This window comes from Bactrocera neohumeralis, chromosome 3, assembly GCF_024586455.1.
Source record: "Bactrocera neohumeralis isolate Rockhampton chromosome 3, APGP_CSIRO_Bneo_wtdbg2-racon-allhic-juicebox.fasta_v2, whole genome shotgun sequence".
NCBI classification, from domain to species: Eukaryota; Metazoa; Arthropoda; class Insecta; order Diptera; family Tephritidae; genus Bactrocera; species Bactrocera neohumeralis.
Window position 1 is genome coordinate 1,943,493 of NC_065920.1, and position 27,759 is coordinate 1,971,251.

General features: G+C 38.6%; 1 protein-coding gene across 1 annotated transcript in view; it reads right to left on the reverse strand.

The window, feature by feature from the left end:
- LOC126753873 (mucin-17) overlaps nucleotides 1-27,759 on the reverse strand; it is a 128,304-nt gene that overhangs the window by 95,464 nt on the left and 5,081 nt on the right. Inside the window, exon 2 of the mRNA XM_050465611.1 lies at nucleotides 12,782-16,923. Coding sequence (XP_050321568.1) covers nucleotides 12,782-16,923 — 4,142 coding nt within the window. The remainder of the gene's footprint in view (nucleotides 1-12,781; nucleotides 16,924-27,759) is intronic.

Sequence of the window (27,759 nt, forward strand, 5' to 3'; positions counted from 1 at the left end):
CAGCGCGAAACGAGCACGACTTCAAAATGATATATGAATACGCGTGTATTTATCGTATGTATGTATGTATGTGTGCGTGCCGCGTTGCATACATCACTCTGCTTCTGGGCGCATGTAACTGTCTGACTTCCCACTTAACAGATGATATATACGCATATGCATGGCTGTGTGTTCGCCGACGTGTGTGTGTGCATCCTCAGGTAATTTGGCGTCAAATATGCGTGAGGCAACTGTACGATCTGTGCGCGAATCGCTTTCATTTTAGGCAGAATACACGACTACCAGTTAACAGAGCATAACCGTAGCTCTCAGCGCACATCAGAAACTTTTCGCAAAATAAAAATGCTTAACCGCAAGCAGAAATAAAAAGTATGTAGCAACAAGTATTTTTATTGAAAAACGAAAACGGCCGCCGGCACATGAGTGTAGCTACGCCTCGTGCGCCCGAACACATGCATAGACGTAAGTATTGAAAGATATGACAAAGTGAATTCAATATTTAAGCGATGTCATCAGCAAGCCGAAGCACATTAGTCAGAGTCATCAAAAAGTGCGAGTAAATAGTAATTTGTTTGTGAGAACAACAACAACAAAAAGGGGCGTCAAAATTGTACGTCAACAGCAATTATGGAAGTGCTTCCAAAAACCATATGCCACACAAATTAGAATACATTGCGATGTATAAAGAGTGTCAGCCGTCCACTTAGTGATGAATGTAGTCGAACACCTCTCACGAAACCATTGCTTAAAAGACTCTGCAGGCAAATTAGATCATTGAAAAATTACTGCATGCTACAGGTACTTCTCAAGCTCTTCGAGTATTGGTGAAATCCTGCCTCAAGCCAGTTGAGACCATCCATCCAAAGCCATTCACTGAATTTTTCGTAACTTGCCCAGTGACATATGAACGTGACTCTGCCAATATTGACATAAACTGAGCGTTTATATTTAGTATTTCAAGTAAATATCCGTTACTTAGTCATAAGCACACTTTGTTACGCTTGTTGCTCCGCTAATGATCCACCCCTATCTACAACAAAAATAGCGCTAATTTGCATATGTGAAAATTTATACATAAAAGCCGAAACCTACATTTGTTCCTAATCACTGAAAAATTATCGCAAAACGATTGTTTCATGCAAATAAACAGACACTCGACAAACGACTTCATGCCGTTCGAACAGCCCACTAGTCACTAGGCAGAAAACACACCTACATATGTTCATACCGAACGATGCTTCATTTATTTCTTAGCACGACTTTTGACGCAAGAGCTGGTGTGTGCTCGTAAAGAGATCGTCGACTAAGCAAATCTACGCAATAGTTTAGCGGGTAAACAAATTTCTTTTTGTAGCAAAAATATGCCGGCGATTTCTCACTCCCCCTCTGTGGTTGTCTGGCGCGCAATAGGCGGAGCCAGCGCTAAACGATGTTAGGCCAAGCGCTTACAGAGATTTCAACACCGACCGGAATTCGCGCTAAATCTTAGCGGCCAACTCGTGTATGTGAAAAGCAAATTAGCGCGAAGTCAGAGCTTAGAAGTAACGCTCATGCCCATAGCCTAGACAAAACAAGTTCTTACAGTTCGAGACATTTGAAGGGACGCTCATGCCCATAGCCTAGACAAAACAAGTTCTTACAGTTCGAGACATTTGAAGGGATTTCAATTAGCGAGCAAAAAAATACGTCTTCAGTTGTTAATGCTTTCCTCTTATTTTTGGGGCATATAATTAAATAATTTCAACATAGGTATAATTGTGGAAGTATTAGTACTTAAGTACCTATATACATGCGCCAATTTACGCATCGACACCTCTTCTTGTGGCCATGAACTTGAGCACCACAACTTTCATTGTCAATGCCACTTTAATTGTAAGTGAGTTTATGTGAGTAGGGATTTAAGCCCAAAACACACTCTTTAGGGATCTAATTGCATGTCGTACTCTCATATTAATTGGTTACACGCTTAATTCTTGAAAAATAGTTTGTCTTTTCACAGAAAAACACGGCATTAAAGCCTTTCGTATTCACTAGAAGCCTCTTTTTTTCGGAGCTGCTATTAAACCGCTTAAATTTATGATTATAATCGTTTAAGCTTACAACCCACACAATTCTGCTTCTTTGGCTTATTTTTTGAATATTTTGGCAATTTTTATTTCGGCTTAACAAAATTCTTTGAAGTGGCTATTAGCTTTCAACCATTCATTATACCAGCCTCCAGCTACTTGTTTCTTATTATTGTGCCTTCTTTGTTGCGTAATTATGTACATATGTATGAGTGTATATAATGTACATATATTAAGCGTTAAGCGTCAATTGAGAAGTATTTATCATGCGTAATTGATACTTTTGGCAAATTATATGCGGCTTTTGTGAACTCTAGCACTTTGAATTGAAAAGCATTGAGCTCGCAGTCTCGGTTGCTGGCGAAAGTGCAAATATGCAAATTATAAACGCAATTACTTAGAACGCTTAGAATTTTTTTGCATGGCAATTTATTTTATTATCGTGACTAAACGTGTGATTAATTATGTATGCCGAGCTTTTTTCCGAACATGTGAATTAATAACAAAACGAAGGTAAACATGGAGGTATACATCGTCGGTTTAATATGTATGTATGTTTAATAAGATATATTAATACGTATATTAAGGGGATATTCTAGTCTAGAAATAAAAAAAAATCTTAGTTTTTATATTGGGTAGTCGAAAAAGTATTTTCGTATTTCGTCAATAGATGTCGTTGCACTCATATATCTCCAGTGCTACCAATCACATTGTGTCATACCATATAGCGTTGGAAAGGTGAGACTTTAAGCTTGATTTAACCAAAAGAAACTAATTTCAGGGAAGTGGAAAAAGAGGTTACGGCTGTTCAAAAATGAGTGCAAATAATGAAGAAATTCGCTATATTTTGAAATATTTGTATAAAAAAGGGTAGAAAGCCACCAATGAAATTTGTGAATTTTATGGAGACGATGATGTATCAGTTCGTGTAGCACAACAATGGTTCGCTCGCTTCCGTTCTGGAAATTTCGACTTACACTGATGAAAGTTTTACACTGATGGAATAAGGTCTCTAGGGGAAAAACGGCAAAAAGTGGTCTACCAAAATTGTAGATATTTGTTTATAAGAAGTAGAAAAATCGAATTATTTGTTGAAATATATACAGGTAATTTGCAGACTCGGCAGCCAAACTGAAAGTTTCAAACGATAACCACGATTTCTTTGATTTTACTGTACCGATTTGCGGACATTTTTCGAGAATCTTTTTTATGAACCTATCTGTGTCTGTAACTATCCACATTATCAAATTTTAGTTTTTACTATTTTTAAAATTTTAGAAACAATAAAATAAGTGGTACAAAATTTTTTTTTTTGGTTCAGGCAGTCGCAATAACGTGAAAGAATATTTTCCTACATTTCCATTGTACCAGACATTGCAACCTTTTCATATTCTAGATAAATATTTTGTATTCTAGATAAATATCGTCTCACTCTTCAATCAATTACTATTTTTTTTTATTTTTAACTGTTTTTATTTTGTTCTGTATTCTTTTTATTTTAATAAATAACTAATAAAAATATGACAAAAAATATAAACTTACTTTTTTAAGGCATTTCAAAAATTAGCTGAAATTCATGTTTCGAAACTTGAACACCCGCTTCATGATAAAAATTATAAAAAATCTTATAATTGAAAGCAGTAATTCAATAACTATCATAAAAAAATTGGAAATTGTTCTCAGATATAATAACCAATATATAACTATTTTATAACTCTAATTTTGGTTCAATATGAGTTTATGACCAATACTTAACCATTTTATAACCAAAACTCAAACTTTGTTTCAATATTTGTGATTTCTATTATTTGGTTTTTTCGCTTATATACTTTTGAAAACGTTTACGTTTACGTTACGTTTTTTGCATTTTAGGTGACGATATATTGACACAACCAGCTTTTATGTATTTTGAAAAAAAATTTTTGGAAAGTAAATTTATTTGTTTGAATTTCGAATTTAGTTAAAATTGGAGGATGTAATTTCTGACAATTACAATAAATAATTGCTGTATTGTTAAATACACACAATTATATTTACAATAATGGAAAATAATGAACTTTAATTACTTCTCTTTTTTCCATGTTGTAGTTATAGCACAATAAATATTATTTTCGGCTTTCAGCGAAAACAATGCAAAAATAATTATAAAAACTAAATTCCTGAGCTTTTTGCTTCCCAAAACGTTTGTAAACAATCGCATGAAAAATCTATGCTATAATAATAATTCAAGCTCTAACTGGGAAATTGGAGTAAGTAAATGGAAATAACAAGCAATTAACCACCTGTTTAGCGTTTTCGAGGCGCAAAAGGAAATGTTTACTGAATTTAAATGCAAAGTCAATCGCTTTAAATGGACTCGCCCAGTCTGGCCGCAAATGTCTACGCAAACCGCTAGGCAGACGCGCACACATTTTGCGAAAAGCGCACACAACAACACAACAGCACAAAATCAAAGCGAAAACAGCAAACCGACAGAAACGATAATCATCGAGTGGCGGCGCGCAGGAAACAAACGCTTTGATATTCAGTTTCAACACAAAAAGTTAATACCAAGCATTCCATGAAGCACATACACTCACACACACACACATTGGTAATTGAGGGCTATCTGTTTACCGTAAACATTAGAAATTATGCCAACTTTTTACGCACCGACGCCATTGACTCCGCAAAGTCCACAGCGAGTAAATAAACGCGCAAGTAACAAAGCAAATTTTCCATATCCGCGTTAAATATTTTCGACCCAATATGAGCAGGTATTACCTAGGGGCAGAGCAGGTGGTGATTATTGTGTGACCATGACGCCGTAAGGCGGCAATGTGTTGTTGCAGAGGTGCGAACGGCGGCCAGAATATGCCACACATGCCTCTTGACTGATAAACGCCTTAAATTAACCTTAATTTCCGACGTTCAGCTCTCACAATATTCACTTCGCATGTGAAGATGGCAAGCGGACGAACACACTGCATTAGTGGGCCAAATTTATTTGGTATTTTAAGTTTATATGTGTGTTTTGAGGTTATGTGTGTGTGGACGCATGCAAAACGGCATAAATTGCTTATGGATGAATGGTGGCAGTAGACCCAGCACCCGCGGTTTCGTTAGCATGCTCGGCGCGTATTCACACCGACGCGCCAACGAGGCTGCGGGAAGGTGTTGGCCAATGTGTGGCAATTCTCATATTGCCAGCCACCAGCCACTAATGGCCAGACGTACATGTATTATCGCCACTGTGATTTTCAAGCAAAAAGTAACAACGCTTGTTTACACGCAGAAATATAGGCGCATATGCACAAGTCCATTAGCTTTCATGGTTTCACATGGGTTATAAATAATTTAACATAAGTACTCCCAGGGCGCGGCATAATTGCTTTTCATATTGCGACATTATCTGGTTTTATAACATTTTCGTTAAAGGGTTATAATATACAGTGTCGTAATGCACTGCATCCAAGCCCACTGCTCTTGGAATTATATTTGGATTCCTTCACCTTCTTTTACCTTAGACACACAGTCCAAACATTTAGTAAATGGAAGCACTTAGTACTATTTATGGTTCTCATATTGCCTTGTTCCACAATTAGTAACATCGATCCATACCTTTTTTTAGCTCTTTTCTTCTATATGCACCTACCTAGCGAGTTTAAGATATTCTATTGTAGAAGAAATCGATTCAAAATTCAAATTATGTTTCGGCGATATAAGTAGGTCCAAAATGGTTTGGCCAGAACTGAAACTTTAAACGCGCTTTTCTCGAAACTGTCCTTTTCAAAACGATACCCACGGTTCTACTAAACGGCCTTAAATGAAATTTTTAGAGAATTATCAATATCTGAAACTAGGCATATCCTCTATTTTTAAATTTACTATTTTTAAAAAATTTTAATCTGTAAAAAAAGTATTACAAAAGAAAATGTTTCTGGTAGACGCCATTTTGTGAAAAAAATGTTCAAAACTATTCCGTAGTTCCAAAATCACCTGAAAGTCTAGACTAAAATACCGCCTTAAGGGGTTACAAGGGTTTACGAGTTTCAAAAAAATTTTTGTATTGTCTCATTAAATTCGAAAATACCTCTAGAATATTATCCTAAATTTTAAAGTGAACCGAGTAATAGTTCCGGAGACACGGTTTTTCTCAAAACTGTGCTTTTTAAGTCGGTTGGCAAGATTTCTCGAGAACTACTCAACCAATTTTCATGACTTGAACGAAAAAGAGAAACTTCAGAACTTTTTTGTTAATAGTGTATGTTTGTCACAAAAAAATCTTAATAAAATATTTCATTTTTTATATAAGGAAAATTTTTTTGAAAAAGGCTGTTTTTTACCCGTGGTCCATGAGGTATTCCTCTTAAATATTTTAAACAATAGTAGTAGAAAAAAAGAAAAAGAAGTGGAAGTGGAAAAAAGTGCGAGTTACGAAATAGTTTAAAGTTTTATTTCGTGTGCCTAGCTTGTATCATTTCTTGATTAAATTACGCTCACATTCTCCCCACATCCTTTGAGCACAATAATTAAATAAAAAAACGATTTTTTAATAACTAAAAATGGTAAGCAATACACAAAGACACTTTAAAATATGTAAATACCTCAGACATCACTATCTCATTTACGAGTGCAACAACAAAACATAGCAAATCACAACAAATCGGCACAAAGCAAACGCGCCAAATGTCAAAGAGCACAAATCAGCGAGGCAATAAGGCAAAGTCAAATGCAGTCGTAAATTGCCGCAATAAAACTCAGCTTCCACGAATAACAATAACAACAACAAATAAGTAATCATAAATGCAAAACATGATATTGAAATGCCAGAAGAGTGCGGAGCGGTTTGCAAAAGTGCATGTAAGTAATTGAATGGTATTGGTAATGGTATTGCAAAGCGGTGAGCGGGAAGTGGCAATGCCGCCCCACAGGGTTCACATGATTAATCTTTTGCATGAAAAGTTTTGAGAAATTAGTCGCCGCAATTGACAAGCGCGTGCATTGAGCAATAACAACAACAACATCAACATTAAGTAATGAATTAAAAAGAGACAACGGTAAATCAGAAAGTGAAATGAAAAACGCTACCTTGTTGCAACACCAGAAACGACCGGTGTGCGCTGGCAATGCACCCGCACACACACACACATTTGTGAATCAAACGAAATGTCAATGCTTGCAAAAATTACCGCAAACAACAAAAGCGCGTTTTTATTTTTATTACTACACAAATCGTTTTGCTTTTTAATATTTTTCGATTGCTGGCGCGCCAAGCGGAGCGGTGTGTGGGTGCGTGTAAGCGGCGGCGGTGGCACGTCAGCAGCGAGTAATGACAGGTGTGCTTGTGCGTTTTCATATTTATATATGCATAATTGCACACACCACTGTAGCTCGCCCCTCAGCACACCGCACCACAGCTGACGCTTGCGGGAGTGTGAGAAAAACGCCCAAACACGTTGTTCGGTTAGCTGCTTGTTTGATTGCGGCTTTTGTTGTTGTTACTTTGACTAAATACATATAGATATGTGTATATTTGTATATATACTCGCCACTTGTCGACACCACAGCAGTTTTCCCAAACAAATTCAATGAAAACAAATTTAATTTACTCGTTAAACTAAGCGAACGCCCTTCAATCACTCAAATGTGTGTGTAGCCATGTACTTATGTATGTCGAGTTACAAACCCGTGTGTAAATAAAAAATTCTACACTAATGGAATGTCTCGCTAACATACTTATGTACATGAAACTATATGGGCGATGAATGTGACTTATTGATTGAATATATTCTCCAGGTGCTCGGCATATAAATTTTGAAAAAAACACGGTCGAGGTCTGCCGAAAGTTTCGGAATTCTTAACATTTGAGTAGTTTTGCTGATAGCAGATAAGAAACATTTTAAAATATTTTCATCACTTTATGTCGTCAAATATAGTATATATATATATACATATTTACAAGCATAGGTGTATATTTTTATTAATGTTTAGGGGGAGATAGAACGCATTGGAATAACTAAAACCAGTTCTGAACGTTTGCGATGTGATAATTTCTAAAAACGAATAAAAAAAATTCTATTTTACGAATTCGAGCATATTCAAGCACTTAAGCCGCAAGTGTAAATATTTATTGAACTTGTCGGCAGCAAAGAACCTAAAAACTGAACATTAAATATATTTTGAGCAGAAAATAAGACAACAAATGCTAAGTTCGGTCGGAAATCATAAGAACATACATATGTACATAACCGCAACACAATATGTTCAATACATTACGTAGACTCGTAAATATCTGCCGCTGGCACTTCGGCAAGGTCAACGAGAAGTTTAAAAGAAGTTTCACTTAAGTGAAATGAACCGGCTACTTTTATAGCTACAAGCATACATTTGCATATTACGAAGCTATTGTGCACATAAATACACATGTATGTTAGTATATTTATGCACACGGCTTGTGAAATATCAGGTAAACAATATGTGGAAGCATTTGACATGTGCACACATACATATGTGTAGATGGTAAATATGTATATTAGCGTAAAATGTACACAGAAATGTTTAAAAATATATACATTAATATATGTAGGTATGTATTGTACATATGTATGTACGTGTTTAGAACAGACTAGCTCTAAGCGATTGGCGCTTATGTTTACCCCTCGTGCATAGTTGTTGATGAAATAAATGATGTAAATATGTAAATTTATGCTCGGCATGCTCACGAAGCAAATTATCGTCTTTTTTGCGAACAAATATTACTAAATTTAGCGATTACACAGTGTTTCGTAAACAACCAATTTCGGGGAAACGAAACTTCGTAACTAATATTTTTGAGGTTTCTACGAACACGCTTGTATGTTAACTTCGTTTTGGAAATGAAACACGGATGTTGCGGTTTAATGTTATTTTAGAACAGTTTACAACGTTCTGTGGTCAAGTCGTCATTTCTCGTTTTCATTTTCTGTTTCGGAGTCCATTGTTCGAACCTGCTTGCGAAAAAGGGTTTCCATGTTGCTCGAAGCACACATATTATATAAAAATCGTATTCCAATGAACATATAAAAAGATTTTCTTTAACATCCACGCTCGGCAGTCAATCTCTGAGAGATTTTCGCCGTGGGGAAGCTTTTTATTGAATTCATCAACCATTTTAAGGCCGCTGGGGGCTACCCATTAGTCGGTCAGCAGCATGGTTACGCCATAAATATGAGGAAAAGCAAACCGAAATTAATGTAAGCGCCAATTAATACTTTGGAAGGTCAATAAAAACACCTATCTCGATTCAAATTGAAAATGTAATAGCTGCCTTCGATTCGCCAATCGAATTCGCCAATGTGAATTCGACGTTTAAGTAATTTTAAGTCAAGAAAATACCAGAAATTATACGGTAGGATTTTTATAGAAGTGTGTATAGGATTAAACAATTTGCATATTTAAAACTCAGTTTCAGTTTCTAGTTTGTATGTTTTATGGAAATAGTTTAGATTGCCTACTCATTTCAACGCTTTTTCCAAGGGCTTTTTGTGTATATATTTAATACTTTAACATTAATTTCTTGTAACTCAATACCATATGCAATACATATATGTACATATGTATATAGCAATAATATACTATATTAAACTACAAATACATCCGGTAATTGATTAAATTTAATTGAAGATTATGTAGATATGTTTGTATGCATATACGAAAATATATGTATATATGTAGGTCTGTATTTTATGAGGCATAAACGGAGTCAATATGTCACTCAAATTGTCAACTTAAACGTAGCAATGAAGCTGCATGTGTTGTTGTATGTCTTTGTTGCTTGTGGTGTCGACACACTATTATGACAAGTGTCACAGAACTGTCAAGTCTCGGCGACACGCAACCGAATGCAACGCAAAGGCAGTTATGCGACTCAAAACGCCACGCATGCAATGTTCTAATTGCTCACCGCTCATCTGTGTTGGCATCTTGGTTGCTGGTTGCTGGTCGCTGCTTGCGGTGTTAATACAATATTTGTGCAAGTTGTTGTTGTTGTTATTCCAATCTACCGCATATGAATTCATTCATAGCGAAGTGAGCGAGTTTTTATTGCTGCTTTGTTTTCTTTTTGTTTGACTCGCTAGCAATGCGAGTTGTTGGCGCTTGAATGCAACACTCTTTGTGGTTTGGCATTTTCGTTGCCGTAAACAATTAAAAGGTAAGCTCGTATTTATTACTTGTTTATATAAATTTATGTATGTAGGTACGAAATATGAAGAACTACAGCAAAAGTGGAAACCGAAACGTCTGCTTGGCACATAAAAATCTCGACGTGGAAGACTGCACTCGTGCGGTGCGAGGATTACAGCATTTACAAGCGATTTTATTGTAAATATAAGAGTCGACTAACGGCAAAGGCGATTGAATTGTTCACTTCTATGAGCAATGAACACGAATGCAATGAGTGACCAACTGTTTTATGAGTATTTGAAGTATTTCAGTTATAGTTACATATATGGGCTTAGGAATGATGTATCAACGGCAGGTGCTAGTTTCTTCTTAGCCTTACAACATTCAATATTGTACTTATAGAAATATGCACTTTTAAGTCAAAGTCGTTTTCCCATGCACATCATCAATGTGCACTTAAACTCAGTGGAATCCGTTTCAATCGCAATGAAAGTATAAAATAAAGTTGATTATTGAAGCAAATGTAATTGTAGGAAGCCACAAATAATTATTTAATTGTACTTGAGCCACAGTCTGACTCCCTGTGGCACTCTACAGAGTGCTACAGCGATCAGTCAACGGTCGGCGGACGCTGCAGGTTGTCTAAAGTTTAAAAACTTTCATGTCTTAACAGCGCCGAGTTGTTGCTTATAAAAATATGTACACACGTATACATAATTAGTTCAGCGTTTTGTTGTAAACATGTGTCATTGTATACGAAAATCGTATCATCAATTGAGCTTATTATTGCTTACGGTTAACTACATCAAAGGATACATATGTATATGTAGCAAAAAATTGTCAGCTTCCGCTGTCAGATATAACCAATCTATAACCAATATATAACCATTATATAACCATTTTATAACCAATACCAAACTTTTGAAAAGTGATGTTACGTTTTTTTGCATTTATACTTGTTTAGTACATACATATAACTGATCAGGGTGACGAGACCAGTTGAAATCCGTATGAATGTCTGTTCAGTGAACACTGGGAAAATGGAATAATGATAATAATCACGCCCACTCCACATATAATGATTGTGTTAAAAATTACTAAAAGTGCGATGACTCTAATAAATGAGCCGCAAGCATTAAATTGGACAACCAGGATGGAAGGGAAGGGTTTTATGGGAGCCGCTGTAAAAATAGTACAATGGGCGCGGTGCCACCCACTTTTAGGTGAAATCCCATATCTCAGGAACTACTTGATCAATTTCAGATTAAGGCCCAAAATTGTCGAAATGGGAATATAGTTTTCAAGAATGGGTCAATACTTCCCTAACCCTTATATATCTACTCTGAAAATTTTCGAACTTCCGGTTGACTTTATATATGCGGTATGTATCGGTCAATATATAAGAAATCTTCATGTAATTCCGGAAGAAACTATTTCTTATAGTATATGTACTATCTTCTTTTCTGTGATTGTTAATAATGGATGCAATACTCCCTACTTTTAGTTAAAATATATATGAAACAATAATAATAAATATAAAATCCTGCTATATGGTGCAGAGGCTTGGACGATGACAAAAACTGATGAGTCGACGTTACGAGTTTTCGAGAGAAAGGTTCTGCGAAAGACTTATGGTCCTTTGCGCGTTGTCCACGGCGAATATCGCATTCGATGGAACGATGAGCTGTACGAGATATACGACGACATTGACATAGTTCAGCGAATGAAAAGACAGCGGCTACGCTGGCTAGGTCATGTTGTCCGAATGGATGAAAACACTCCAGCTCTGAAAGTATTCGACGCAGTACCCGCCGTGGGAAGCAGAGGAAGAGGAAGACCTCCACTCCGTTGGAAGGACCAGGTGGAGAAGGACTGGCTTCGCTTAGAATATCCAATTGGCGCCACGTAGCGAAAAGAAGAAACGACTGGCGCGCTGTTATTAACTCGGCTATAATCGCGTAAGCGGTGTCTACGCCAGTAAGGAAGAAGAAGAATAATGAAACGGTTACACTCGAAGTGAGACCTTTGTTTGCTTTTATTTCTCATAAAGTCACTTCAGATATGAAATTTTATTCTATTTAAACAAGTGGCAAAATTATTGTGACAAGAATAAATATTTGTTTCAAAGTGTTAAAGATAAAACTTTGATAGCAGAAACGTGGAATATTTGAAAAATTTAACAGAAAAAACAACCAAAAATTCAGCCATAAAAGTGGCATAGTTTCGTGAAATAAGGCAGACGCTTTGTATTCGCAATGCAATTACTCGCGAACATCCACATCGATATATGGGCGCTTTTCTACTAGGCAAGATAACGGAAACGCCACTTGTTTAAAAGGAAGACGTGATGATAGAAGCGATAAGCAAATATCAAATGTGTATAGTTTCTTAATAAATAGTTGTCTGGTAGACGGACTTTTAGCAACACTACTCAACCGACAATCAAGTAACCCAGATAAGGCGCTGTGGAATGCGAAAACCACTTAAATACTTATTTTCATATTTTATATGCACATTCAGTGTGTATGTATGCGTGTGCTTGTAGCCAAAACTAATATTATTAGGCTTACCGTTTGGCTGCAATTCCCTGGAATAGTCGCTTTGACACTTGTTGCGTCGTTATTGGACTGCCGGTGTTGCTGCGTTGAGTGCTGTTATCTGTTGGCCGCAGCGGCAGCGACATGCCATTCGTACGCGGACTCAAGCTGCCGCTCGCAGCGGTTGAGCTTGGCGAACGGCGTATTAGCGGCGTAGAGGTGACGCTCGCGCGTCCCGGAACTCCACCGAACCGTCCCGTCGACGCCGTTGTTGTATTTGTTGTGGCATTGCTGCCAGCATCACCTGTAGCACCTACCCCATTGCTGGGGCGTAGTATTGTTGACACTTTTGATTTCACTTCTTTCAAATTCTTTTTTGGTAACGCTTTGTTGCTTTCAATTTTACTCATCACTGCTTCCCATTTATTGGGAGTCTGCTTTTTGCGCACATTTAATGCTGATGACGCGCCAATATCACATACACTCGCGACCGACCCGGTTGATGTGCGTTGTTTAGGCGAATTACGCGCGGATGCGAATTTCGTCGTGCGCGGCGTGCGTTTGTTTGTGCCACTCGCGGCGTTTGTGGCTTTTGCGGCAGCTGCAACGGCGGCCTCTAATGCGGACCGATGTATGTTTTTGTTAATGTTGCTTTGATTGTCTACAGACAGCGAGGTTGTTGAAGATGACGTTGAGGCGCAAGCCGCTTTTGTGCCAGCTGTGCCCGTTTCCGAATGCGTTTCCCTTTCAATGAGTGCGGAACCACGAGCGGCCGATAATCCGTACGTGAACTTATTTCCCACGTTCTCTACTTTAGCACCATAGAATGTGGCGTTGTTAGCCGCGACTGTTGAGAGCGAAGTTAGCGACGCGTGTTTACGCGGTGGAGTAACATTCAGCACTGACTCGTGCTGTTGGCTTTCGACGCTGGCCGAGCATTCATCGCCAGAACGACTGTTGACGCCAGCGCTGTCGTTTCCAGCTGTGGAGAGGCGTGATCGTCTGGCGTGCTCGGCACTTGCTGGACTCAGTACTGTGTTGTTGAGGGTATCGGTGATGTTCAGCGCTGTAGTGCTCTCATTAAAAGCTTCTTCCAGCGAGGAAAAGCTTTTGCAGTCTGCGTTCATGGTGTTGCCGTCAACACTGCAGTATGAAGTGCGATTGGAGAGCGTCGCTGCTGAGAGGCGATCGGTACTCATACTGCTATGTATTGTTGAAGATGTTTGGCTGCTACTCAACTGACCTTGACCGAGTGTTGTGGCAGCAACATTTCGTAGCGTTGTTGTTACGGTTACATCGCCGCCAGCCAGGGTTTCACTTTTGTTAGCATTGCGCTCGCTGTTGATGGCATTTTTACAAGCTTCCCGATTACTCTTCACTGTTTCTGTGGAATCGCCATCACCCTCGGGTGACATGTCCATTATTGCGTCTTGCGTATCTTGGCGCCGCATTTGTGCCAAATCATCATCGCACCGATTCTCAACATCTGTGAATATGCCCGACGATTCCATACAAGAATCTTCAGGATCTTCAGATATAAATACGGAGGCCGCTGGTTGGAGCATTGGTCCATATAGCTGTCCATCGATAACTTGGGCGCGACGATCACCACGATGAAATATGTCATCTGCATCGGATTCTGTAAAAAAGTCAGAGTCAGTCATTGGATCTTGTCGGCGCACCAATGGCATTTGTTGCTGTTGAAGTTGTTGGTTAAAACTGGGTTGTCGTGAAACGTGACCGCCTTTACGTGCCGCAGGACCATTGGACGGCGAATGGTCGCAAGCACCGCGCGAAGCCGGACGTGACATTTCGCCGTCGCCTTGATAGCCCGTATCCAAGCTGGTGACACTAGTAACACTTGTGATGAAGCTGGTCGAAATCTTCGAGACATTCGATTTCGTCATTGCATCCGATGTTTTTGAAGATGTGTCGATATCTGTATGCGTGGAGATCGTTTCAGCTGTGCTGATGGAACTGGACTGCAATTGTTGTTGTTGTAAGTGTTGTTGACGCTGTTGCAGCTGTTGTTGATGCTGCAGACTTAAGGCGGATTCACAAATATTCGACTGATTATGTTGTTGTGACAACAAAAGTTCTGTCACATCAGTCTTTACCTCAACAGGATCTAGTGGTAGCTCCTCCGGTGACGGTGTTTGATCAATTCGCATGTGATGCATTGCCATTTTGTTTCCATTATGTGACAGGGGCAATTCCAAGTTGTTAGTATTGTTAGTGTTTGTGGAATCGAGAAATTCTTTCATTTGATCAGGGGTCAAAATACCCAAACTTTCATCCAATTCGAAGGATGTTTGTCGTCGCAAAGGCTGCAGTTGTTGCTGCTGCTGTTGAGTCTGCAATGAAGGCGACTGTGAGTGCAAGGCCATGGAACTGTTGGCAGTGGGATGGCCAGCAGCGTTGGATGAAAGTGACACATCTACCAAGTCTATTGAGCAATCAAGGGTGGACTCCGTAAGGTCCAAACCAAATGAGTAACGAGATTTCTGTTTAGCATCCGGATTGTTGACATCTTGCAGAGAAGATGCGCTGGCTATTATTTGGGGTTGATTACCGTCTCGCGCTGAATAAAAATCCTCCATACGCGCGCCCATAGCAAGCAAAGCATTCGCATCTACTTTCATCGGTACGCTCAAAGACTCATCTTCGGGCGTACATGTGGGCAACACCGAATCACTTTGAGCGCCTTTCAGTGATATTTGAGGTGAAGCAAGCAGATGCGTACGATCCTGGAACTTCATTACCGAATTGTATTCTGGAGTGTTATGTTCGGAGCCGGTGTATTGATGTTGCGTCATATACAACAGTTGACTCGTATTTCGTGAACCCACATATGAGGGGTTCAGATAATCTTTAGTCAAGTTCATCATATGTTTCGACGGCGACAGTGCGTTAGTGAGATCAAGTAATCGTTCTGAATTCACTGTGGAATTAAGTGGCAGTTTCATATGAGCTTTTTCTGGCGCCAGCGCTTTCAAAGTACTATTCAACTCATCGGTCTCGGAAGAAACTGTACAGTCCAATAGATTATCACGTGTCTTCTCGTGTTCACTTGCAGCATCTGATTGTAAAGTTAGATCCATTTCTAAGAAACCTGACGGCGCAGACACATCTTCCAGCAGTTGAAGATTATCCAACGAGTCCGGATTGGAGTAAGTAGCATTAGTCACTGGAGAGATGGCATCAGCTGAGTCTATGATTTTCGTTATACCCAAAGACGCAGTGTTGTCGAAGAGAACAGTATCGCCTGAGAATAATTGAGACTTATGCGTAAAAGTCTCCGACGATGAGACCACATTCATAGTTTGACCAAGCAAAGCGGGTGCATTGAAAGTAGCCGTAAGATTGGGCTTTAATATTGCTTGCGTTGCATTCGGCGAGTATTGGTTATTAAGGCTAATGGTCACATCGTTTGTCGTCTCATCATATTGCATTGGGCGCTTTATGTCTGCCTCGAACGTCTCTCCAAATTGCGCTGCTGGATTGGCATGACTACTATCCAAACTCTGGGTGTTATATAGAGCATGGCGGGTATTGTTGCTAAGCAATTTCGTTGTCTCGTTAATATCCGGAGGACGGATAATGCGTGTAGTTGTAAGCGACCCATTTGTGGGGGGTGCAGGCGTGGATTGTGTTAGTAAACTTGGTGAGAATTGTGTTATGTCGTTGGGACTGTCGGTGCGTACAAACGTATCGGATCGCGTTAGCGGACGCGGAGTGGCGAAATAATCCGTCTCAGCAGGCACAACTGGAATCGACGCTTTTATTTGCGGCGTTTGCTTTCTCGTATTTTTAGACTGTGCCACAACGTGTGTTTTCTGAACTGGCGGAGGCGGCGCCATTTTCTCCGACTTGCCAATCCATTTCTTAAGCGCTGTGGTGGTTTTCTTGGTAACCAAGTTCACTGCATTGGTGATGTGATCACCAGAAGCGCTACGCTTCAAAGCATTCGCACTCACAATGGACGGTCTAAGACCAGCCAATGTCGAAGGACGTTTCTGTGGAAATCCAACTGTAGACGCACGCTGAAGAATTTGCGATGTACGTGCTGCCAAGCCAGTGGCATTGTGTGCTGTTGAGCTGGACGGTCGCAAGCTGCCCGGTAGCGGGATGCGTGAGCCGCCATCTAGGCGAGGTATGCGCGTCGAGGTTGAATCCTGTAAATTGAGGAAAAGAGTAAGATTGTTGAGACACTGCTGAAATATGGTTGCTCTCATTAAATATTAAAATAGATATATGCATTTATATGGCATATACATTTTTTATAAAATATTTAGTTTTCTTGGAAAATTCCAAGAACGTGTTCCTATGCCATATTTGCAACTTCCTAACTACATACCCAATTTGCTCAGCGTTTAAAGCAAACTACTTGTAAGTGAAAAATAAATAACTTTCAGAGTAAAACGCTGGTATTTGGCGCCAAGAAGACGAAAGCCAAAAACTCGCCAATGGCAAAGAGCCACATTCAGCGCCATTGACCGACTGTTCTTGGCTGTGATAACGAATTCAGTGTGTAGCTCTCCTCCTCTGTATCTTTCAATGACTCGAGTGTATTTATGCTTATTTATTTTATTGTTTGACGGGATGCCTTAAAACAGTTGAACATAAATTAATTTTAATAATTATAAATTCAGTTAATTTTCCATTTTGGAGAGTCTGTCCGAACTTTCTCTATGATTAGGAAAACAATTGTTAATGATTATGTAAGTAAAGTGCTCTTCGCCCACTTGGAACTCCTCAAGAAAATTGAACTATTCAAAAATTTCTTTGAAATTAATTTCGATGTTAACAATTCTTCAGATGATGTTATGAATAAGTAAAATGAAATGCTTTATGCCCTTATATATTTATTTATTTCTTCTTTAGTATTCAAATTACTGTTGATTTTGCACTTCTCTCTGAGCATTGACGAAACAACAAAATGCCACTTGAGTCGTTAACGCGCTGTAAAGTCAATAGCAGCATTCCGGAAAAATAGAACAAAAGGCAAATATTCATCGGCAGTAATAAAGTTGAGCGCCGAAATCACACGCACACAAACAAAATTTCTACTCTCAGGATATTATTAATAATTTACATGCAAAGGCACGCGCTGAAATGAGCAAACACAAATATAAAGTAAATACGAGGGAAGAGCAACCATTTTACACAAAATATAAATACGTAAAAAACAACAACAACAACCAAAAAGTGATATATTGAGCTACTCTTAGCAGCACTTATAAAAGCCGTGAAAGCCGCCTTTGGAGGACAGATTCGCAGTGTGTGGCAAACTCAGAAGAATTATAAATAACGTCCGCCTCTTTGCTACGAAAATACATGCACAAATATATATATATATATAAGTGAGCGTTATTTATTGGGAAAATTATACTTTTATATGCCACTGCACGTCTTGCTGCCGTTGCCGGCGGATTGGCACTCAGCGATAAACGCTTCGAAACTGTACAGAATTATTGATTTGCATTTCGCTGTTTTTCTAGTTGTTGGAAACTGAGTTTTTTACACACTTTTGCATAAGTTTACTTGTGTGTATGTATGTGCGCTGTCTTACGTGTGGCAAAGTCGAGTAAGCAGGGCAGGCGCTGTGTGGAGCAGGATGCCAGCCTAGCTTTTGTTTTTTTTGTTTTCTTATATGCTGATTTATTGATTATCGATTGAAAGAGACGCATGTGAAATAGTAAATAGTAAACAAATCGTTGTTGGTGGCTCATGGCATAATAGCTATAAATAAAGGACTCGCAATCATTAATAAACCAGCACACGGCAGTTTGCGTTGTTGCTCGGCTTGCGACTATTAACAAATGAGAAAATTGTATATGTCTGATACTAATTGAATCATTAGTAAGAGAGAGAGTTTACAACTGTTTAAAAATGTAAATATATTGGTTTTGTTGGAAAGTTGGCTTAGAGACTTATACAGGGTTTGTCCGGAAAGTGATAGAACTGAGTCAATTTAAAAAAAATTAATGAACCAATCGTTACAATTCATAAAAAACTTTCAAAAAAGGATCCTTCTGCGTCGATGCAGCGCTGCTAGAGCGATTTCCAAGCATTGAAGGCGTCACGGAAGGCATTCTCCGGAATAGCCTTGAGAGGCGAGGTGCATGCTGCTTGGATCCCCTCTGTCGTCTCAAAATGCTTGCCTTTCAACGGCCTTTTCAAGCATGGAAACAAAAAAAATGTCTTTGATGTCAAAAAAGATCATGATCATCGTTTTCACTTTGGATTAGCTCATTCATCAGCGACCTCATCTCGGCCCCCCAAAAGGTCTGATGCCACAGAAACACACCACTTCTTGCTAAAGCAACATCTGGGTAAGCCTGCTTGATCTAACGTCTCTGTCGCATAATTACCGAGTTGAACACAGAATTTAATCGCATACCTCTGTTCTAACGAAGCAAGCATTTTCGGCTTGCATCACTCACAGAAACACGCCGCCCTAAAATGTTTGTCTTGACTCTCCAGGTGCTCGGAGACAACTGACCAGCCGCTGGTTCGTTAACTAGAAACGCCTTCTACCGAATCCAGCCGGTGCGCGCACGCTTCGAAGTACATTTGCTGCGGAAGAAAATCGGTCATATTACTTTCCGTACGAATCCTGTACTTCATCTTAACCCTACTCTTCGCATTCCCTTATTAAACGTAAAATAAACCAAAACTGTAGAGCATACAAATTACTTAAACACACTTATATAACATGGTTGTAAATCGAAAAGAGTCACGAGACTGAGCTATTCCGCCGAGCATAAAAGTCAAAGCAAAAAAAAAGGGCTGAAGAATGAATTCTCCAGCTGAATTGTTGTATGTATCGCTAGAAAAACGCAGCAGCAGCGGGTTTAAGTGCTACTCGCCTTTCGTCAAATCTTTAACAAAATTTTAGTTTTTTTATTCTTTTCTTTATACTCATATTTATATACAAGACTGTATTTATAAAATTTTGAGTAAAGAAAACAAAAATAGGAAACTTGAGAAAACTTTGTTTTTAGTTTCTTCCTTTTTTGTAACAGTATTCGCCACCCACAGCTTCTAAAGTAGTACTTCGCTGTCAAAACATTTGTGCAACTTGCCACATAAATAGGTTGTAATGAGCAAATACGGGCAGCAGTTCATTCGCTAATGTATCCTGCGGCGATTCGCCACACTTCCTTTTCAGATATTCGCACATAAAAAGACTTACACACAACTACAACTAGTTCATGAGAAGTTGTACATAAGGAAAGAAATTAATTTGTGCGCATAGCAAACACAGTGAAATACTTTTAACGAAGTTGATCGAACTGTGGCAAGTAGCATGCCGCAAGCAAACCTCCGTGTACTTTGCCGATTTGTACGAGGTCACCAACGTGGTAAACCAGCAAGCTTCCACATAAATTTATCGAAAATTCAGCAACCAATCGATTTAAGTGCACGCTTCTTCCAGGCCTCCAAATATTTGTTCTCTGTTTCGCTCTTCTTCTCATTTTCCGGCAATTTCAATTTGTGTTGGCACAAATCGCCGCACGGCTACACAACTGTAAGGACTTGAGCTATAGACGCTTCTACCTAACACATTTTTCCTTGCCCTTGTTGTAATGCTGTTCTTGTAAGTACAACGATTTGATGAAAAACTTCCCGTCGGCGCTGATAAATGTACCGAAAATGCACGGAAAATTATTTCTAAAGTAAGTGAAGTGGAATCGGAAGCGAAATTGAAAAGTTGCAAGTGCAGCAGCGAATCAGCCAACCGCTGTGTGTGCGAAACATACATACATATATTTTCTGCAGAGATCTACTATAAATTGCGCTTGCTATTCCCTTACCGCAGATGATTACTATTTTTCACCGGGTCATCATGAAACTGGATGATCTAAATTATGTACGACCTAATGTACTTTGGTGGAGCTAAACATATGTAGTATATTCGCCGCCTTGAAACAATTTACTTGGAAAGCTTTCGTACTTTTTCTTAATATCTAAAAAAGTAAATATAAAATATGTCATTAATTAATGAAAATTCAACGTTTCATAAAATAAATCAGAGTCTTTAAATTGTGGCTTCACATGAGTGATATTCGCTAACAAACGTACTTCGCTGAAAAATCATTGACAAATGACCGCAAGGTAGCGATAGAAAACTCGGTAACATAAATACGGTTGGAAATTCAGCAGAAGCAGGCACACTTTTCATCAAGCAAACAAGTTATAATTCAAAATGCATACTCTGCTATGGCGCTGTGACAGACCAAAAATGCAAAAGCTGTCAAAAGTGCACTTCGGGATTGTTGAGCATGTGATCATTCATGCGGGCACTTTAAGCAGCGCGCTGCCTGAAAATACACGAGCGTATGACTTTAATCTCTTTCATATATGTATGTGTGTACGTGACCTTACGGGTGATAACCGGAGAGTTACTGGCACTTCACATGATGCCGCAGAAGGCTTTGCCGAGTAGCGAGTTGGACCGATGTTGAATAGTTCATCACTGGCGAACGCAAAGTTTCAAACTGCTTCTTTTGATTTATAGCAGGAAATAAATGATGAATCTGTTATGTATATACGCAACACCACACAGCATATCCAAGCGACAATGATGCGCCAGCAGGGCGTATGAGTTATTTTGACACACAGGATGGAAGAGCGAAATGGTTGCTCATACGCCAAGGTGCACGTTATTGAAAATAAACAGATTTGAACGGATTTTTAAAATGCAAGTAGTTTTGCAATGAAAGTTTTTCATGTATTTGTTTATGTGTAAGCAACGTGTGCGGTTGCACAAAATGAATTTCGTGACTGAGTCAGTGTGAGTCGCGTTCGCACACGCACGCTGACATTTGGCAGCAAACAAGGCAATGAATAACCACATACGGCCCTACTGGCGCACAAACTATGTAGCTAATAGTCGAGTTCAAAATGTGTGCATCTAGTGTGAGCACGTTTGCAACACGTGCCACAACGAGATGTGTTACTTTTGTGGTAACAAAATAATGGCGGAAATGACAACAGCTGACAAAAGTGTCGGAATTTCGAAACTAAATACGAAATTCGGTAAAAAATGTTTTATCAAACCTGAGTTCGTGGTATTTCATTTTTGGGCAGCATGGCATTCTACCCTTTTTTATAATTTTTTTTTAAATCTCACCTTTCTAACACTATATGGTATGACAGAATGTGATTGGTAGCACTGGAGATATACGACTGCAACGACTTCTATTGACAAAATACGAAAAGACTTTTTGGACTACCATACTTATAGTATTTAAGATCTGAATAATAGAAATATGTATATATATATAATCAGAGGAATATAAACTAACGCCCCCTGCCTCACCACTTTTTGAAATACCATCTTCATACAAATTGTTGACAATATGTTGCTCTAAGCATGAGAAAAACTGTTGCCACAGCCAAACAAAATAACTCACTCACAGCCAAGCGCAAGAGCAAAGGAAATTCATAAGCTTTCATGCACTCTTTAAGCCAATTTAAAACGCGAGTTTACAAGCGCTTAAAAGTGCACTGAACATTGCCACACACTTCTCGCTCCCCTTCCGCTTATGTCGCAACATTTCCTGCACGCGCTGCACAAACACACGTGCCAACTTAAATGCGCGACATATTTTTAGTTATACACAACCTATATATACATATGTACATATACATAAGCTGAGCAGGTGGAGAGACCCCTTCGCGCAGTAAAAATAAAATATTTTCTCCGCATGGAAGGTGCGAACATCCTTTGAAAATTTCCACTGCGCTTGCATCAACAAAAACAAACAACTAAAGCTACTCTCAACAGCTACAAATGGCTGCGCGCTGCTGCAGAAGCATAAATTGCAATTGCATAATTTTATTTAAAGCCGTGTGTATTACGGTACATGTGTGCTTATACATTTGTACGAAGTCACCAAAAGAGGAAGTCACAAATTCCACTGAAATTTTTCGAATTCCACCACTTGCATGCTGCTGGGGATTACAATGAGATTTAGAAATTAGATTAAAAATAAAGCTATGCTATTTAGAGAGTAAGGAAACACATGTAAAAGCATTTATATTGATTTTTTGCACTGAATCTAATATTGCCATATATTGACGTTAGGTAACTTATAACAATGCATTAGAAACTAACTTAGCTTGTACTAACAATGCATTCGAAATAGAGACGAATAGAAAAAATTACTATGAACCGTTATAATTTATTTCCATAAAACTTTACTGTCGGTTACAGTTTTCTGTCATAAAGGTTTCTGTCATAAAGGTATTTCCGCGATTTTTTCCAAACGCGTTGCGGATTAAATGTGCTGCCAACAGTTGCCACTGCAACGCTTAGTAACATAGAAAGTTTGCACTTGTTTACCTATTTTGCATGCTACTTAGGCGGTAATGACGTAAATGCACTTTGTGTACTTCTTGACTCACACATTCGCACAATAAAAGCGTCAGAGTGAAAGCTCGTATGAAAGTTCGGTGTTTAAGCAGAATACGAATTTTCACATTTTATCAAGCAGAAAACAAATTTTCACATTTTTGTGAAAAAATTTTAAAATTTTGCAAACGTGTGTTTACAAGAGCCGAATTAGCAACTATTCACCACACTGTAGTTTAGTTTCCCTGTTCATTCAGAGCGCGAAATGAATCAGCAAAATGCAATACCTCGCTGCACATTGACTTTTTTCTGCGTCTGAATTTGCACTTCTTCTTCTTCTTCTTTTTTTAATCGCAAATGAGTGACTCACTTCTGCACCCTATGACACTTATGGCAGCCTAGTTTTTACAGTTTTCCTTTCAGCATCAAACGTACAACAACCACACACCGTCTCACGTATACATAAATACGAAAAGTGAGCGAGTTCGCTTTTGAAATTTTTATCTCTTGCTTTGGCAATTTATCAGCCCGCTAGGTAAATTTTGGATTATTAAATCTAATTCCAAGCAAGATTCGCAATTGAATCATGTGAACTTAATATAGTCAAAGAAAGAGAAAGTATGTGCCCACTACGCCTTTTTGAGCGGAGGTATGCGGACAGCTAGTGTAGCTTTGAAAATAATTTAAGCATTTGATCTCCAAGAACGGAAGCGAGCGAACCACTGTTGTGCTACACGAACTGACAAAGCTTCGGCTCCGTAAACTTCCCAAATTTCGTTGGTGGCTTGCGTGGTATTCTTCCCTTTTTTATACAAAATTTTCAAAATACATATGGCGAATTTCTTCATTATTTTCACTGATTTTCGAACCGTTGTAACTTTTTTTCAGCTTCACCGAATTTAATTTGTTTTTGGTTAAATGAAGCTTGAAATCTCAACTTTTCAACACTTCGGGTATGACACAGTTTAATCGGTAGCACTGGAGATCTACGACTGCAACGACGTCTATTGGCAAAATACGAAAAGACTTTTTCGACTACCCAATAATTAATTCCTACCGGGAAGCATACTATACAGGAATCTCCTTTTTGCATAAGCTCTCACCCCCTCACATGCAGAGTCTCAATTTTGATGCCAAAGCCGCATTGTGCTGTGTTGCATTTCATTGGAGACGAGCTCAGATTTAGCTGAGCGTGCGACCTCTGTCTCAAAGTTGGCTTATTCAAATACACGTTTGGCTATGAAAGTGAATTTTCAGCTACGACGTTGAGCCAGAACAACAACTGTAACTTAGTGCTACTTTTTAACATATATTTTTCGCTTTGCAATCGCACTACTACAAAGGCCTTCTGCTTGTTTGCAATTCCACTGCTAAATACGAAAAGTAAACACGGCAACGCTATACATATGGTGCATGTCCTTGGCAAGTCTAACGGAAATTTTATATCCCTAAATCAGTCAAGCAACAAAGCTAACATATGACAGAAAACTCAACTGAACGGCTTGATTTAAAATTTAAGGCTGGCATAAAATTATACAAACGTACATTTGTACATTGTGACAAAAAAGCACCCGGAAATTGTAGTTAAATTCCTTAGGTAAATGATATTTCAAAAATATTTTGCTAAGTTAGTGGGACTGTCCTTTCCCTTACTATACCAAATGTGATCTCGATCTGTCCATCGGTTTATTTAGAACAGCTGCTTAAGTCGGTACACCTCAGTGCGTTGCGTTTGTATTTCTAACTAAATTTCGTCTCGGAATCGTTGCGAATGTTGGAAAAGGCTTACAGTGATTCAGTTTTATCAAAAACACAAGCCTACGAGTGATACAAGCCTTCAAAGACGGTCGAGAGATCGTTGAAGACATGCCTCGTACTGGACGACCTTCTGTCTCTTCAACTGATGAAAATATTTAAAAAAGTGAAGTATATGATGCTTGAAAATCGTTAAAGATAAAATCTATAAAGATAAATCGAAAGATTTTGGTGGATATTTTGGGTATGCACGTGTTCTTGCTCGACTCGTCCCGATAAAGCTGAATTTTATTTCAAAATGAGTACCGTGTCCAATCCCACATTCATGGAGAGCATTATAACTGCCGATGAGATATCGGTTTATGAGTTTGACATGCAAGTCAACAATCATCGGAGTGGATCGGATCGAAGAGATAAAACAAAATTGGCGGAAGGAGCTGAAGGAGCTGAAGGCCATCCCAAAAAGTGCTTAAGAAAACTGCTTCGAAGACTGGATCGTTAGCATAAGTGTATTACATCTGGTGGGGATTGCTTTGAAGGCGACAAAACTAATATTGATGAATAATTAAATAATTTTCCTTTTATTTACAATTTCCGGGTACTTTTTTGTACTCTATATCGTAGTCTTTTAGGAATAAGGCATTAAAATAATATGAGTTTTAAATAGTTAGTTAGTTATAGTTTTTTACCGCAAAATTATATAATATGTAAATGTAAATTTGTAAATGTCTGATATTTCAAAGTTAAAAAAATAAATAAATTAGAAATTTAGCTCCTCCACGTCTGGCTTGCCACTTTCCACTAAACTTCAAACATTTTGTGCTTTTTCGCTCATTTGCCTACAATATTTTGCCTAACAAGGCGCCCATTGAGTTGAATGTACCCTCATGTGCTACTTTCCGCCGACCTCTCTAGCTGAAACGGAGCGGAGTTGCCACCGTTTGATACGCTCAAACACCTTTTGATTCTTTTCACATACAGTTGCCCTTTGGCAGTGAATTGTGCATATGTATGTATGTAAGAACGAATGTACGTGTGATTCGAGACATGAAAAGGTGGTTCAAAGGCTTGAATAGTTTGCATATAGGCAAAAAACAAATTAAAAATTTTACATGAAAAATGGCCAGCACCGGCTATATCGAAGGGTTTATACCTTTCATGAACGAAAACTAATCTAATGAATATATTTTATGGGAAGTTTGGAAGTAAGAACGCTTAAGTCGAATAATAGTAATAGAATATACATATATCTATCTATATGGTATATATTTGGGATAAGTTGGAATAATAATTTTCAGTCAGATAACCACAAATTGAGAATTGAGAATATTTTAACTCAGCGTCAAAAGTTCACAAATTCGGTGTAAAATTTCTGAAGAAATACACATTTACTTATACTTTTTCATTGAATCAAATTGAACTTTTACTTAATTCACATGAAGGGTATAAATAAATATTCAGAAGAGTGTGTAAAACGACTCCGCTTAAGTCTCACTCAACGCAAAAGCAACCTCATTAAAAATAGGCGGGGAACAAGAACCCTTTGCATTCAGGCATAACACAAAGCGCCTATTTTAGCTTTCTGGCTGACTGTCTAACAGGCTCTCTCAATTACAACAACAGTAGGGCTGGTTCAGAAAAGTTATAATGATTTCCCGAGGAAGCCGACACTAACAAGTTAAACTGAGAAGTTCGTAGACACAAAACGAAACTTAAACAAATCAATAAAGAAAATGTGTAAAATATGTAAACGGAGTAGGGAGCTGTCAAAGTTAAATAACAATCAATATAGAAAATGCCGTTATTTGTGGCATATATAATATTAGTATATACATACATTAGTAAATAGGTAAGCTCTCTAACACACCTCTCCTTTAAGCAAAGGCAAATGTTTGCATGTACCGTTATTATTATAAATAAAGCTAATGTTTTGTTGGAAAATCCGCTTTCGTGCTTAGGAAAAGCCAATAATTGTGGCGACCATAAAGCAAAACTAAATAACGGTTCTTACCAAGTCATGCCACCACATGGCAGTCGCACAGATTACAAGGGTTGCACCACGTGCACATAAAAAAATTATTCCTAACTGTACTTAAATACATACACATATGTACAACATACATATGACTTTATGCAACCAGCAATCGTTCGTTAGTCATAACTGGCTTGGAATGCAATTCACATGTCTCTAACGCGTCCACCTTTCGCTTAATTTTACTTTTCTTTGTACCGTTGCTTTAGTTTAAATATTTGGACGAGCTCATATAGCGAGTGGCTAATACCGACCAGCCACGTTCGCTTCCTGCGCTCGTTTGCTACAGTGGCAATGCACGTGGCTGGATGGGTCACCACCGTCGGAGCGAATGTTTGTGTTTAGTACAAATTTTGTAGCTTAAAGTTTCATGTTTTTATGGTCAGCACACGGGTAGTTAAGTTAGCTTTTGTTACTAAACGCGCTTGTGACCACACTTGGAGAATTCATAATATTTCTTTCACATTTTTAAATGAAACAAGTAATAGTAGTTCTTCTTTTCATTGCTAGGGTTTTTGACGTGGCGAGTCCCAAAACCAGCGCCCAACCCTGGGGAGGGCATGTTTCGCCTTCTCACTTTAGCTCGCCTTCAAATGAATATTTTGGGAGAAAAGATACTTATCTAAGACCGGAAGTCATGAGCTGCTTGAGCCATATGGGAAAGAATCGTTTCTGGCCACTTCCAAATGAATTGCGCTCAGAGAACTTTCCTCACTTGCGTGAACTTCTAAACATAGCTCCCTCTTTCTATCGAGCGTATTGTGTAAAAGATTAAATCCTACTGTCAACAGACCAAAATCAATAACTGACTAGATATTCACCATCCGCCAAATCTTGGACCCGCGAAAAGAGGATCGACAC